The sequence below is a fragment of the Microchirus variegatus genome (genome assembly GCF_963457635.1).
Source record: "Microchirus variegatus genome assembly, chromosome: 23".
In the NCBI taxonomy this organism is placed as follows: domain Eukaryota; kingdom Metazoa; phylum Chordata; class Actinopteri; order Pleuronectiformes; family Soleidae; genus Microchirus; species Microchirus variegatus.
In genome coordinates, this window is record NC_139824.1 from 18,182,272 (window position 1) to 18,196,873 (window position 14,602).

Below are 14,602 nucleotides of genomic sequence, written 5' to 3' on the forward strand. Positions count from 1 at the left end.
TACGACGCGGTTATTCTTTTAATAAATACACGAGATTGTAAGCACGACAGACCTGTTCATCTAAAGTTCATCCAAATCTGTCATTTGTCGGCTGCCAATTCAGTAAAACCAGAGAAAGCACTCAAACGAGCACAAACCTCTGCAAAAGCAGCTCTATTTATATCCATCAATACTCCCATTTAACCCCTGAACTAATTCAACACAGTGCTCTCTGCTGGCTGCAGATATACAACAATGCATTACACATTTCGTCCATGAAGGACAATAAACCGTCAATTACTTAATTTGCCGTGCGACTGTGGAGTTTGTGGATAAAGTTTGTTTTTTATGGCACGGCAATACAGAACGTGGACATTTGAAAAGCCCAAGTGAGAGCGGAGGTTAACACAAACTCCATATTCAGCCAAATATACAGACCATGTGAATTGGTCAGATACCTTTTAAGTAGCACCATGGTATTCACGATCCTTATATGTAGTCAGCAGGAAAGTGTAGAGGATGATGTTGGTAGGAACCTGAAAGAGAAAGCCAAAGGAGAAGCTACATGCATTAGCAGAGAGAGGATAATATGAAAATCTCAGGTGTTACAAAAGAAAACGTTGAGTTTACAGTGACATCATATTTGTCTGTACTGTGTCAGTGCAATGTCATCTAGAAGAAGAACGAAAATACCAAGTAAGAAGAGATACGAGTGAAGTGTGATTCCAGTGTGTTTGAAGTTTAATCAGAACAACAATCCAACAGCAGTAGTGCAACTTGCAGAAGTAGCCTTCATGTATAAACAAAAAACAAAAGCAAAGAACTTTAACGCAAACTAAATTAGATCAGGAGCTTAAAGATTCCGGTAAAATTCGGCTTGGACGGGAGCAGAACCAGTTTTTCATAAGTTAGATTTAAAAAGATAATTTCTATTTATTCCCACTAAGCAACAGGAGCGTTTCAACTGCAGATTTTTCTGAGAGTGTTCCATAAATCCCAACGAGTGCAGAGGCCGAGTGTGTTTGGGATGAATTACCTTGGGTCAAGCTGTGCGACAATCGGGGCCAGTCTGTCCATGTCGCTGTCCATGGAAGAATCTGAAACTAGTGTGTGGCTGCAGTGCGACTCATAAATACATCAGTACAATTAATAAAGACAAATAAACGAAATAAACTCACTGACTCACTCGGAAACGTGATAAACCGAGGAAAGAACGAGATGTACAGCAGTTGTCGGTATCCAGTACGAGTCGAGAACATCAGACAGTGCTACGCCTGACCAGTGAGCTCAATAAATATGACTGCATGTAGAATAGAGCACATGGTGTCTTCTATTATATGCCCAGTTCAGATGAGGAGACTAAACAGTAGTTTCTTTGAAGCTTTTTCCCGCAAACACGTTAGATCAAGTGAATTAAGAATACTTCTTAGCCCAGAAAATGTCTCAAATAGCTTATAACACCCATCTATACAGAGGGGACGACAGCCCCCCCCACTGTTTCTGTTTGTGTCCACCAGGGAGGGTGATGGAGTACAAAGGCGTCATGTCCATCTCACAGCTTTCCCCTTTTTAAATGGTCTCTTTGCTGCCACCTACAGGTTAAGGCTGTGAGTGCATCCTTAGCTCGTTACAGGAAGACAAACTCGTCGCTGTTTCTTCTGTTGTTACTCCGGCTCAGATGACCCGGCGGCAGGATGTGGGCCGCGGGTCCACTGTTATTGCCGCTGCTGTGACCCTCGAGCCCGTAGTCCTGACAGTGGCCCTCCACAAAGGTAAACACCGGGTACTTCTCCTTGGACGACGACAAGGCCTGTGAGGGGGGGCGACAAAGCAGCTCCGTCAAATAGACGATCGCATTTAGAGCGAGTCGTTAGGAGGAAACGTGCGAACTCACCATATTAACAGACGAACACAACGACTCAAAGTCCTTCTTGTTCTTGGCGTAAAAGCCGATGGTGCAGCTGGGATCCATGCGGGTGAAAGGCATCTTTTTAGGAGAGCTACAGTGGAAGGACTGAAGGGTAATAGAGGAGGAATTAAGTTTTAAACAATCACATTACATAGACAAGATGGTCAGGAATGAGACGGGCAGAACTAAAAGCAAACGAACCTCCAGTGAGAAGTTAGCTTGTGTTACGTCCACCACAGGTTGGCAGTAATGAGGGTCCAGATACAGCAGATGTTCCTCTGAAACAGAGAGAGAAAGAAGTAGAAGAGTGCAGTATCTTCACCTACCACAGGGTCAAATACTATCAGTCCTGGTACACGTTCATGCAGTACATACATTATTAGAGGAGAAGAACTGTCAGCCATTTTGGCAGTAGGAAAAGGAGGAAAAAAAGCTCAAGATCCAACGTTAATGTGATCAATTACACCATTAACTGTGCTTTTCCTGCTAAAAAAAAAACATGTCAAAATGTCTGCTGTGCAAATGATTTTAAAGAGACAGAGCTGGACTGTTTGTCATCATTATTGTAACCGTACTAAAAGGGAACTGAAAGAAGAAAATGCAGGAGCATATAATGAGTAATCGGAAGAGTCCTGACATGGAAAATACAGGATGACGTGAGGCTAGTATTTTCACAGCAGCTTTTAAAATGAACGCAGTATTATCATCATCGTCATAATATACTACAAGTATAACACGTGTGGACTATGCTATAAACCTAACCTAATAATAACCTAACCTATAAAACTAACCACATTTCGACCTGTTAACATGATGGTGAAACACCTGTTCAATGATTTAACGTCACACAGCTAAGCGTAAACATGGTTAGTAACAGTCTGGTTCATTCCAAACAGCTTTTGAACAGGTAAGACGAGATTAAAAACACACAGTCTTACAAGAAAGCAAGCACACATATTGTTATACATCCTTCTTTCTTCTTTTCATGATTACAAATAGAAGACAAAGAATGTTCCTCACCTTGGAAGCCAATGAAGTAGAGAGAATGCTTCGGCTTTCCTCCGATAATTCCGATACAACACTCCAGCTTCAGGATGTTCTAGAAATGTTTTTATTATTGTTATTATTATTATTATTCAGGAAACATGACTCCAGACCAAGAAATACAGACAGACAGATTGTTTGGATATCTGAGGCATGAAACAGACCTTGACACATTCGATGTAAGACGGGTTGAGGGCCTCCCCTCCCAGTCGCACTGGCACCAGGATAATCACCGATTTCCAGGCTTCACTGGACGGATCGGGGGGAGTCTGAGTGAGTGACAGGTCACACAGACGAGCCACGTCCTCTTTGTAGACTACAAAACCCAGACGGAAATGTTAAAAACGTGGATTTCTTTTAAGGAAGTATTTTAACAACAAATATCCAAGTGTCTTGAGTTTACCTGTACAGTCCTGAGCAACATATACAGCCAAGTTGTGGATCACAGACGTTTTAGATACTGCTTTCCTGAAAAAAAGGAAATAAATGAATGCTTAATATTTCCATCAGCAATGTAAATAGAAGAAAATCTAAACACGACGCCTCTTACCGAAGTATGTGTGCGACTATGGAAGGGCCATACCAGTCGCCGGCCTTTTTCCCTGAACTTTTACCAATGTCCACCAGCTGGTGAACCCCAAAAGGAGCTGGAGGCTGATCCTCGAACCAGGCCAGCAACCTGTGGTGGACGGCGTCCGCATGTTTGTCCCTGGAGCCCTCGGATCTCTTCTTCTGGCTGCATTTGGGGACCTGGTCACTCGGTAGGGTCTTCTCGGGGGTGTTGGACCCTCGCTGCAGCCCGAACGAAGGAATGGGGACGCCGCCGGCCCGAGCTGGGGACCGTGGTCTGAAGACCTCAAAGTCCACGTCCGTCAGCTGGTGAGCGTCAGGCCAAGTCCAGTCTGTGGAACACACACACAAATACTTCTAGTTCGAGCATGTTCTAGTTAACAGGGGTCTGCAACCTTTAGAATGAAAAGAGCCATTTGTGTCCCCTCTGCACCTAAATTAAATGAATCTGGAGCTGCAAAAAAAACTATTTGTTCCTTAAAATGAAGATAATATCACATATCACGAGCAGAAAAACGACTTTTACATGGTACGTGGATCTAAAGATAGGAAAGAATTCATCATGTACACATTACTGTAATTGCATTCAGGGGGATTTTGCAATAGGACGTGACATACAAAAAATATCAAAACACTTTTATTTATGCCTTTATCTTGACAAAGATAAAGGCATAAATAAAACTTTTCTACAAAGCTACAAGGAGCCACTGAAGAGCCACATGAGGCTCTAGAGCCACAGGTTGCAGACCCCTGTTCTAGTATAACCCTGATCTTCAGTTTGATGATGATGTATTCTCGAATGGAGAGTCTTAAGCTTCAAATAAACATAGTGTGAGCATCTTTTCAAAGCCCCAAAATAAACAGAGCAGTAAGAGTAAGCATGGTGAATCATACAAGGGGTCTGAGTCAGACAATACGTAGTAAAAGAAACAAACAACAGAAATATAACGGGTGAAGTGAGACGGAAAATGTGTGACAATCAACAAACACAAAGTCATTTGCTGTTGTTCTGTATCACAGCGTTGAAAGCACAAATTCAAGGAAGTTCAAAGTGCTGATCGTTGAGGCTGCAACAATTAATCAGTTACCGAATTAATTCAATCAAATTAAATCAAATTATATTTCTATAGCCCACAGTTTACAAAACACAGTTTGTCTCACAGGGTTGGTAACATCCTCTGTCCTTAGACCCTTAACCAGGGTTAGGAAAAACTACCAGGGAAAATAAACCCTTATAACAGGGAAAAAGAAAGAGGTAGAAACCTTAGGGAGAAGCACAGGTGAGGGATCCACTCCCTGGACGGACAGATGTTACCCCAAAACAATCAATTACAGCAAATAAAAAACTGACAAACAAGATATTTATGGAGTTCGTTTTTTTGAGGTTTGGGGAAACAATCTTGACTGATCAAGAAAACAATGACAATTGTGAGAAATTAATCAGTTGTGGAAAAAATAGTCACAAGTTACAGCCCCACTGTCTGATTTCAAGTAAATGTACACAAAGAGACACAAACCTCTGGGCATCAAGTGGACCAGGAGTCCCTGAGCCAGCAGCATCTGGCCGCTGCGCAGCATGCAGCCCCAGCCACAGTCTGTGGTCCAGGTGGAGCCCTCCAGCTGAGGGAACTCCCGTCTGTACGTCAGCCAGATCCTGGACACGAACGCCAAACGAAACCGCTCCACCTCGTCTGAGGGGGAAGATTGAAGCGGCGAGTGAGACAACGAAACAAGCGGGAGAGCAAATCAGATTACATTCATCACTGAAATAAAAGATGGGCTTTTTCCTGATTCAGAAACTTTTTAGACACACTGACTCTGTGGTCTACAGATTAAATGAACATCTACTCAGGATCAAATATGCATCATAGTCATTAAAGATTGTGTTTAGAACTCACCCTCACTGTTCAGCAGATAGGAGTGTCCCAGGACAGTGACTGGTGACATCTTGTTGAAGGATGTTTTAGACTTCACAGTCCAGCCTACAGGAGCAGAGGTAATAGGTAATAGAGAATTAATTATAAAACAATAATACATGCACTTTAGGATACAAAAATAAACTAAAACTAGTACAATTTGACGCGTTGTTCGTCTTCCTAGGATAAACGCCCTCAGACTAGCAAGCTCAGTTACGAAACTTGTGAAACGCCAAGATATACGCCAAATCCAAGATGGCCGACGTCCTGTTAAGTTATGTTCCCACCGCACTTCGCGAAATTTGGCGAAACTAAATTTCGGCCCGTTCTATAGGGGCCTGACCTGTGGGGGGCACTACTGAGCCATTTTGCAGTGGGTTTTCTTTCCAGTCCATTATTTTATAAAAATTTTCACCAGTTCTGATGCGTGTGGCTATTTTCGAGATAAAAGCGGCAAAATAAAAATAATAAGAATTCTTCAAATTACAATAGGGTCCTCGAGGTCCCTAACTGTAATAGACAGTAACACAGTTTACAAACAGGTTTTAACAGAACCCAGGAGGAGAAAAATCCTCGATAGGGAACAGCTCCTCCCCTGGGACAATTTGTATCTTTAAATATGGACTTTTTGTATATATTTTGCACTGTTTGGCACTTTATACACATCCCCTCTCTTTTTATTGTCAAATGATGAGGAAATGTAATATATCCTGTTATTGTTATTGTTTAAACTTCAGTAAAAGTATTTTAAAAGTAACAGAAGTGGGGGGAGGTGAATCTCAAACAAATGCAAAGCAAATAGAAAATGTAAATACTGCACATACAGTATGTAAAATGCATGTTCTACACAGTGGGACAACAAACGAACCATATTTCACGCTGTTCCATGCCGACATGAGCTTGGCCTTGAGTTTGTCCATCTCGTCAGGCTCTCCGGCCGCGTCTCTGCTTGGATCTGGAGATTGGGTTTGTCTGAGACCAAAGCTGCCCTGCCGCTCCATGGACTGCTGCCGCCGGTTTTCCGTCAGCTCGTCCTGCATCACTCCCCCGATGTACTGCGCCGCGCTAGGGGAAACGGAGTTCATGCCTCTGGAGTGCTCAGCATTGGACTCTGTGTGGTGGTTGGTCATTTGTAGATTTGAGGAGAAGAGAGGAGTAAGACATTAGGTGAATTATTGTTCACTCCAAACACAACTCTTTAACTTTTTTAAATGAATATGTTGTATAGCCCTTTAAAATGTAACCCAGTGTTGTCGACTAACTGTGTTTTTCTTACTTTGGTTCACTCAGTAAATATTACATCTCTTGCATTTCCGTTCTTCTTTATGTGTACTTTTCCCACCGTTATTCCGTTTTTGTTGCGTTTTTCTTTATCTGCTTCAAAGATATAAGCACAGAGGACGTACACGATTTGATTTGATTCCATGATGATTCACATCCTCAATTTCCCCTATCCCTACTACAGAGAGCTACTTCTTCATCAACTAGAGTAAGTTGTCAACTAAATAGTAACTTAAATTTAAATGTAAGCATTTCTTAACATATGAAATTGAAGTATTCCATGCCCCAAAACAACAACAATACTTCTACTACTACTTCTAGCAACTGGAAAACGGTCTGTTTACATTGAGATGCATCTTGGAAATGATTGTTTTCAACACACCTTGTAACAAACCGTCGAGATAAACTTGAGATTTGCGACACTGACCTACATACTCGACGAGATAAATCAAATCAAACATTTAACACACACACGATTGCCGCCTACGTCGCCTTTGATCTGCGTGTCATCTTCCTTACCTGCTGTGTTCCACTTTCGATCTGCCCTCTCAACTCACCTATGACCTGTCAAATTAAGATAGTCACTGCACTGCAGCACTCATGAGTCTGTTATCTAAAAAAAAACAATCTCACTTCCTGAAAGTCACGAATACACGCGTGTGAAAGCATAACATGCTTATTTCACAACGCAGAAAATACTTGAGGAAAGTACCAGTGGCATTTCCAACCTGTCTGCCTTGAAACTGATGAGTAGTAGTATTAACAAGGAACAATAGTGTGTGTGTGTGTGTGTGTGTGGTCACTGATTACACTGATGGGAACACTTACTTCCCATCAGATCACAGTGAAACCCAATCATGTGATTGACATTTGACAACCACCGTTTGGAGTCTGTGAAAGTCACCTGCCTGTGTTGGCTGTCAGCACTAATCACTGCAGATTAAGCACTTGTAGTAGTCGTGCTCTTACACTGCTGACTGAGTAGAACACACAAGGAATTGGACCCTAGTGTACATTTTATTTTGGGCATTGCGACAATATGTACCCAAAATAAGTTGATGGAGTGTGGTTAAATACATGTATGTTGTTGAAATGGCAAATATTTCACATATGTCAAACCTACAGTACATGTACAGACATCATTTCAAGTGGCTAATACGACTACTTTAAAGTTCACTAGCTAGCATCCGTGCCGCTACAATGACGGTGTGTTAAAGCGGTCTGTACCTCGCAGCAGTTTGACTCATGTCGGTGTCCTCCTGTGTCTGTCCTCTCGTCCACCGCTCGTTGTCCTCAGGTAAATTCTTCCCCCACTGTTAGCTTAGCTTAGCTTCTGAGCGCTAGCAGCTAGCCCCGGCGTCCGCTAGCTAGCTAGCTAGCGTTCTAACATCCGAAACCGCGTCACGAGCGAGCGTCTTAATGGGTTAAATGGTCGCCGAACGCAGCTGTCGTGGCCGCGTTTAAGATTTCCTCCATTTGGCAGACGAAGTCGCTTCGTCCGCTACGGGTCTGCTGTGTGTTTGTTTCGGTGTGATTCTCTTGTTCCGCCGCTTTAGCATCTCCCTACACGCATCACTTCCTGTTGTCCTTTCCTGGTACGACGCCATTGGCTGGAGCCATCGCTGGGAGAGCGGTGATTGGATGATCCTGATATATGACCATGTCTGCGAGGAGACCTCACTGTTATTTAATGTGTAACCCAGGCAACAAATAATCATATCAACATAATACTAAATTATTATTATTATTATCAGGCGCCAAGGTCACCTTACAATTCTATTATGTACACTATACATTATATTCTATTGAAATCTATTTAACTTTTTTTATATATATATATGTATATATATAGTCTCAGTGTTAATATCTTTTTATATTGTACTTTTCTTGTTAATGAATGGCTATTATTTATTATCCTTATCTTTATTGTCTTGCTGTTGTATCGCTGTAAATTTCCCCACTACGGGGCAAATAAAGGACTCTTATCTCTTAAATACCAACAAATACACAGAGGAAATAACAACACAAACAAGGACAATAGTATGAATACAAACACAAACAATCAAACATACTACTCATAACATATAAGGTGAGGTTTTGAGACCAAGTCCCTCTTTAATAACTATATTAAATAAATCAAAAAACTTGAGGGATTGTGCAATTCAACAGATGTAATGTTTTATGAATGGATAAAGTTTTACTATTTATTTTATTTAGATAGTCTTTATAGATTTTTAGTAAGTATAGCATTTATTATACTAACACATTTTTATTTTATTTACCCTTTATTTAGCCATAAAGGTCCCATTGAGACTCCATATCTCTTTTTCCATCAAAGTATATGAATATATATCATTGTATATATGTATATAATATAACATATAATATATAATAATATGTATATAAAGTATACAGTGAAAAAGCTCTATGGTTACAGCGTGCATGTGTATACAGTGGTTTACTAACGTTATTCTTCAGGATTATTATCCCGGATTATACTCAGTTAATCACAGAGAGTCAGAGAGATGGAACGTTTTGGAACAAATGTCAGAATTTTATTCCACATACTGCACTTCAGGTGTCTGCATTGGAATCACATCTATCACACACACAAAAAAACCTTTTCAGTGAACAGAGAAACGTGGAATGTTTTTTTCTTTATATATACTCGGGACGTTTGTGTTCATTTGTAGCATCGGTATTTCCTATTTCTATACAATATATTTAAAAGTAACTTACAGCCGGTATCAGCAAATGAAGTTTTTTTTTTGTTTTTTTTTCTTTTAATTGAATAAAGTGCATTTACAACGACTCTCTCTCTGTCAAATACATGAAATAAACATAAAACACTAGTATAGACACCGTTGACTGGGAGAAGGCCTGAACGTGGGTAATATCTGTAGAAGAGTTACGTGACAGTTAAGTTCTGTGTCATGACACGTTTGTTACATCAAGTTAGAAAAGAACTTCCTTCCTATCCGTAGAATATATAAGACAGCATATTGAAAAAATGTAAATCCCTATTCCAGATAAGATAGTATAGTTAACAGTCACATGAAAAACGACGACAACAAAAAATTTGCAAATTTCAAGTGTTATCTGATGATTACTGCAAATACTCAGGATACATTAATGCATATTTAGTAACCCCCATTATGGCTAATAACAACCTTTCATGGTCCCGGGGAAAAAAACTCCATAATGAACATGAGCAGTGGACGCTGTCATCCACTGGAGGGCAGCAGAGTACCACGGCGCATGGGGCATTTGAGATGAGTCGTACATCATGAAAGAATATTAAGATAGAATTGGATTCATGGATTTAAAATGGATTCAAGTTTGTTCGTATTGCATCAAAAACACATTGAGCTCAGGTGTAAAAAAAGGTCAATGCTGAAACTGCGTGTTATAGCCATCGTCAATTCATCGTTTACATTTTGTCAGACGGGTAAAACCAAGACATCTGCTGCCAGTGTGTGCGTCGTTGCTGGATTAGTTTAGTTTAAGTCGGAAGAATCCAAATAAACTCAATGAAATCAGAGACAAGACAGTGAAATCCCCCCCCAAAAAAACACATCAATGCAAATGAGTTGCATAAGATTATGTACAGTGGATAGTGACTGAGACTATGAGCTATATTATAGAGATGGATGAGTCCAACACAATCATCAGTATATGTCATATAGCAACAAAAATGAGCAATACATTATTAATGAAAGCAACTCGCTAACAGTCATTCTGAATATGCTGAAGATGACCTTGTCTGTACAATAATCCACAAACCACCTTCCTCAGCTGTAGAGCCCTTTAACAAAGATATGACAGTATGCTACATCCACGACTGCCTGCTCCTCCTGCTCCTCATGTATTTATGTGCTTACAGTATCCTCTAAAGCCTTTTATGTTAATGTGTTATAACAACAGTAGGATTTGTTTAAAAAAAAAAGAAATCCTGAGACTGTCACTGGAATCCTAATTTTGACCCCTTTGGGCGAGTGGACCGTGCCGCGGAGTTAAGACGTAACGTATGTTCACACACTCTCTCCAACACAGTCACGTCCCAGTTTGTGGAGCTCCGGGGGGGGGGGGGGGGGGGGGGGGAGGGGATTTAAATGCATGAATATCAGCAGCTGCTGACGTCGCTGCCTCTCGGCTGGTGATGTGTGTGTGTGTGTGTGTGTGTGTGCACCTGTGTGTGTGTGTGTGTGTGTGCGGCCAGTCGCCTGAAAGTCAGACGCAGAGGCAGAAAAGAGCTGTGGCAGCTTCTCCTGCACAAGAGAGATAAGCGCTGAGCCTGGGCTCTGTCAGGAGGATGGAGCCGCTGAGAACCACCAGGAATAGACCCAACGTCGCCTCACACACACACACGCTGACACACATTCTTGTACTTGCTGCATACTGAGGACCGGGTAAAAGTGCTGGCAAAGTGATGACCGGCATTTCCACTTTATATATCAACACAATTACAAATGATCTACTTCATGAATGACATCGATAAAGAACTACCGGGTGCAGTACCATAAAATGTCTGTAGGTGGAGCCCCAGAGCAAAACGCGTGTGAAACACCTGGGCTGGAAAACGGGGGTTTTGTACCAAATTGTGGACCTCAGCATGTTTACAACCTAACGAAATGATTTGAATGAAAACAAAGTGAGGACCGGCCAAAATGTCCTCACTCTGTAAAAATGACCTCACTTTGTTGGTTAAAAACCCTCACTGGTCCTCAGTATGCCACAAGTACAAGAACACACACACATTCTTTTACTTGCTGCATACTGAGGACCGGGTAAAAGTGCTGGCAACGTGAGGACCAGCATTTCCACTTTATAAATCAACACAATTACAAATTATCTACTTCATGAATGACACCGATAAAGAACGACTTGGTGCAGTACCATAAAATGTCTGCAGGTGGAGCCCCAGAGCAAAACGCGTGTGAAACACCCGGGCTGGAAAACAGGGGTTTTTGTACCAAATTGAGGAGCTCAGCATGTTTACAACCTAAGGAAGTGATTTGAATGAAAACAAAGTGAGGGCCGGCCAAAATGTCCCCACTCCGTAAAAATGACCTCACTTTGTTGGTTAAAAACCCTCACTGGTCCTCAGTATGCCACAAGAACGAACACACACACACACACACACACACACACACACTCCCCTGACTGAGCAGTGGACAGAGCTTCTCCATGTGACAGAATGTCAGAGTGCAACTCAAGGGAAAGCAAACTGCTTGATGAAGGCGAAATGAGCTTTAATCGCCTTGTTCCTCGTTTGATAACGACATCATGTGACTCCGCCTCAGTCCCGCCCCCCCCAGGGCCTAAGTCCCGCCCCCTTCCCATTGCCGTGTAGAAGCAGTATTAGAGCTGGTTAAACACAAACAGAGTGACAGGTTTTGGTATTCACAGTATTCAGCATGTGTTGATCAGTAAAGCACTTTTTGACCTCTTGTCCCTACGAAAACACGTACAGTACATACCATAATAATCACATGCGTTCACTGAGACCCACACACACGTACATGTACATCCCACATTACGTTAAGAGTCTTCTTATTCAATAATTTATTATTAGAAAAAGCCATAGTTAATTAATGCACATTTACAGATGTGTTTACTCCTGGAATGAGTCAACGATTGGAATCGATAAATAACATTTGATATCATCTAAAATTGGAATGTACAATGTTTTTTTTTTTTGTTTGTTTTTGTTTTTTTAAGTGCTTCACTTCTGTCGCGTTGTTAAAAAAAAGGCATCTTTTTTAGTGTGTGTGTGTGTGTGTGTGTGTGAGACCATGAGGTCATATTTTGGGAGGGCAGCTGCTGCTGCTTGTTACAGCCTTTTCTAGTGGAGCTGCAGCAGCAGGACTCTGAGTGACCACTGCAGCTCCTCGACCTCCAGGGTCTGACTTTCCTTGCTTTTCCTCCGCCGCCGCCGCCGCCGCCGCCGCCGCCGCCGCCACCGCCGCCGCTTTACTCTGCTGCTCTTTGAACTTGACGCCCTCCAGGGAGCCCAGCTTGATCGGCCCGAGGACGTTCTTGGCCACGTTGGTCAGCTGGCTGACGAAGCTCGTCTTTTCGCCGGGCGAGGCCGGGCGCGACTTGCAGAGGGAGGGGCCGCAGAGCGACGGGGCGACGGCGGTGGGCGACGGAGACGGCGAGGGCGAGTGCTCCTCGACCACCTCCAGGCGACACTTGTCGTCCCAGTCGAGGGTTCCCCTGTAGCAGTTGACCCCGCCCAGTCCCTGCCTCACCTTGCCCAGGGAGAGGCCCTGGCCGTGCGAGGGCACGACGGGAGCCAGGATCCGAGCTGGAAGCTTCGGGCTTTTGGAGCCGAGGTCCGGAGCCCTCGAGTCGGCGCTCTCAGCTCCTGCTTTCCTCAGACTGTCCGAGATACTCTGCGGTTTAAAGGTTTTGTTTACGCTCGGAGGACCTGCTGTCATTAACAGGCCGAAGCCCATGGATTTCTCTGAGCTCTTAGTGAAGGCAGCACCAGGTAAACCCGGCCTGGTGTGAACACTCTTGTTGCTTCCGTCCTGCTTTGGTCCACTCGCCGCTCCGAGCTGCTGCTCCTGGGCGTTCTTACTATAACATAGACTTTTACTCGCCTTTGGGTCCAATTGCTTTTGACTAAAGTCCGTCTGACCCTGGTGGATTTTCTCAGGTGCTTTCTGGGCACCGAAACCTGCTTTTATTTTGGTAAATGTGCTCGTAGTGGTTTCTACGCCCAGCCTGGAGCTTTGAGAGTTCAAGGGCAGCTCGCTTGCGTGAGGTTTTCGTGTCAATGATGACTGGGAAGCTGCCGAAACGACTCGACTCGACCCAGTCTCCGTGTCCCTCTCCCTCTCCCGTCCCCTCTCCCTCTCTTCCCTCTCCCTCCCTGCCAACAGCGTTTCCCTGCTCAGCGGCGATTCCTGCCGCCCGAGTCTCCTCACGGGCTTCAGGACGCCCGTCTCTGGCGCGGTCATGGACGAGGGCAGCGGCGGAGGTCGAGGAGGCAGATTCTCCCCCTCCGTCTCCAGCAGACTCTGGAGGCCGAGCTCGCAGAGGAAGGCGTCCTTGCGGTACTCGGAGTGCTGCACCTCCAGGCTGTGCTTCCTCAGCGGACCGCCCAGGCCTCCCGTAGAACTGGGCTGGCTCAGAGGCGAGCCCAGCTTCTCCGCCGACTGCACCCGCTTGAGGAGCGGCGACCGGGGGGGCTCCGCGCTCTTGGGCCTGGGACGGACCACCGGCGGCGAGGAGTGGAGCTTGACGGGGAAAGACTGCGTGGTGTTGGAGCTCCCGATGGTGTGACCCGGTAAAGGCGGAGGAGACGCCTGGGTCGGGGAAGGCGTGTGAGCGAGCGGCGACAGGGGGATGTTGCCGGCCGATTTACAACGGGCGGAGCGATACTGGCGGTGGAGTTTAGGCGAGAGGCCGTGCAGCGAGCTGGGCCTCATGTGCTGCGAGGGAGCCGGGGAGTTTGGAGTGCTGGAGGGTGGAGAGCTGTTCTGGGAGGAAGCACCTGAAGGGTGGAGAAAGGATAGATTCATATTGTTCTTTAGGAAAATCTAAAAGTCTATATAGTACATTGGTTCTCAAAGTGCGGCCCGGGGGGCCAATGGCGGCCCGCAGAAACATTTCTGGCGGCCCCGCAATGAATTACAGTTGATAGTTTTAATCCAGGAGCGACTAAGCTTGTTAAATGTTTATTGGACATTACTGGATACAGACCAATAAGTGTAAACAAAAATACTGGGTATTTACCTAGTTTCTATATGGTGAATTTTAGTGTATTATTGGGTTATAAGCTGGTAATAAGCAGGTAGCGAGTAAATATAACAGAAATGTGTTACTTGGTATTAACCTGTAATTAGAAGGTGAGAAAAATGGCCAAAATACTGGGTAATTACCCAGTAAATTA

General features: G+C 43.8%; 2 protein-coding genes across 3 annotated transcripts in view; both read right to left on the reverse strand.

Annotated features, from left to right (window-relative positions):
- Window positions 1–738: 738 nt before the first annotated feature.
- Window positions 739–8,220, reverse strand: atg4da (autophagy related 4D, cysteine peptidase a). 2 transcript variants are annotated; one of them, XM_083909252.1, is made up of 11 exons: window positions 7,927–8,220; window positions 6,287–6,529; window positions 5,401–5,484; window positions 5,020–5,193; window positions 3,483–3,834; window positions 3,336–3,400; window positions 3,097–3,248; window positions 2,909–2,987; window positions 2,090–2,166; window positions 1,874–1,993; window positions 739–1,789 (listed from the first exon to the last, which is right to left on the reverse strand). In XM_083909252.1, exons 2-11 carry the CDS (start codon window positions 6,501–6,503, stop codon window positions 1,607–1,609), a joined length of 1,503 nt encoding a protein of 500 aa, XP_083765378.1. In that variant the 5' UTR covers window positions 6,504–6,529; window positions 7,927–8,220; the 3' UTR covers window positions 739–1,606. The 2 variants fall into 2 exon arrangements, with proteins under 2 accessions (XP_083765378.1, XP_083765379.1); XM_083909253.1 differs by lacking the exon at window positions 7,927–8,220 and adding an exon at window positions 6,695–6,796.
- A 4,280-nt stretch (window positions 8,221–12,500) lies between these two features.
- mast1a (microtubule associated serine/threonine kinase 1a) overlaps window positions 12,501–14,602 on the reverse strand; it is a gene marked incomplete at both ends in the record, with an annotated part of 72,010 nt that continues 69,908 nt past the window's right edge. Inside the window, one exon of the mRNA XM_083909665.1 lies at window positions 12,501–14,203. Coding sequence (XP_083765791.1) covers window positions 12,501–14,203 — 1,703 coding nt within the window. The remainder of the gene's footprint in view (window positions 14,204–14,602) is intronic.

Coding starts and splice junctions, on each gene's coding strand:
- atg4da (XM_083909252.1), bottom strand. CDS start 6,503: ATGAACTCCGTTTCCCCTAGCGCGGCGCAGTACATCGGGGGAGTGATG. Junction 3,401..3,482: donor ATAGTCGCACACATACTTCG/GTAAGAGGCGTC, acceptor CCTTTTTTTCAG/GAAAGCAGTATCTAAAACGT. Junction 2,988..3,096: donor CTTACATCGAATGTGTCAAG/GTCTGTTTCATG, acceptor AAACATTTCTAG/AACATCCTGAAGCTGGAGTG.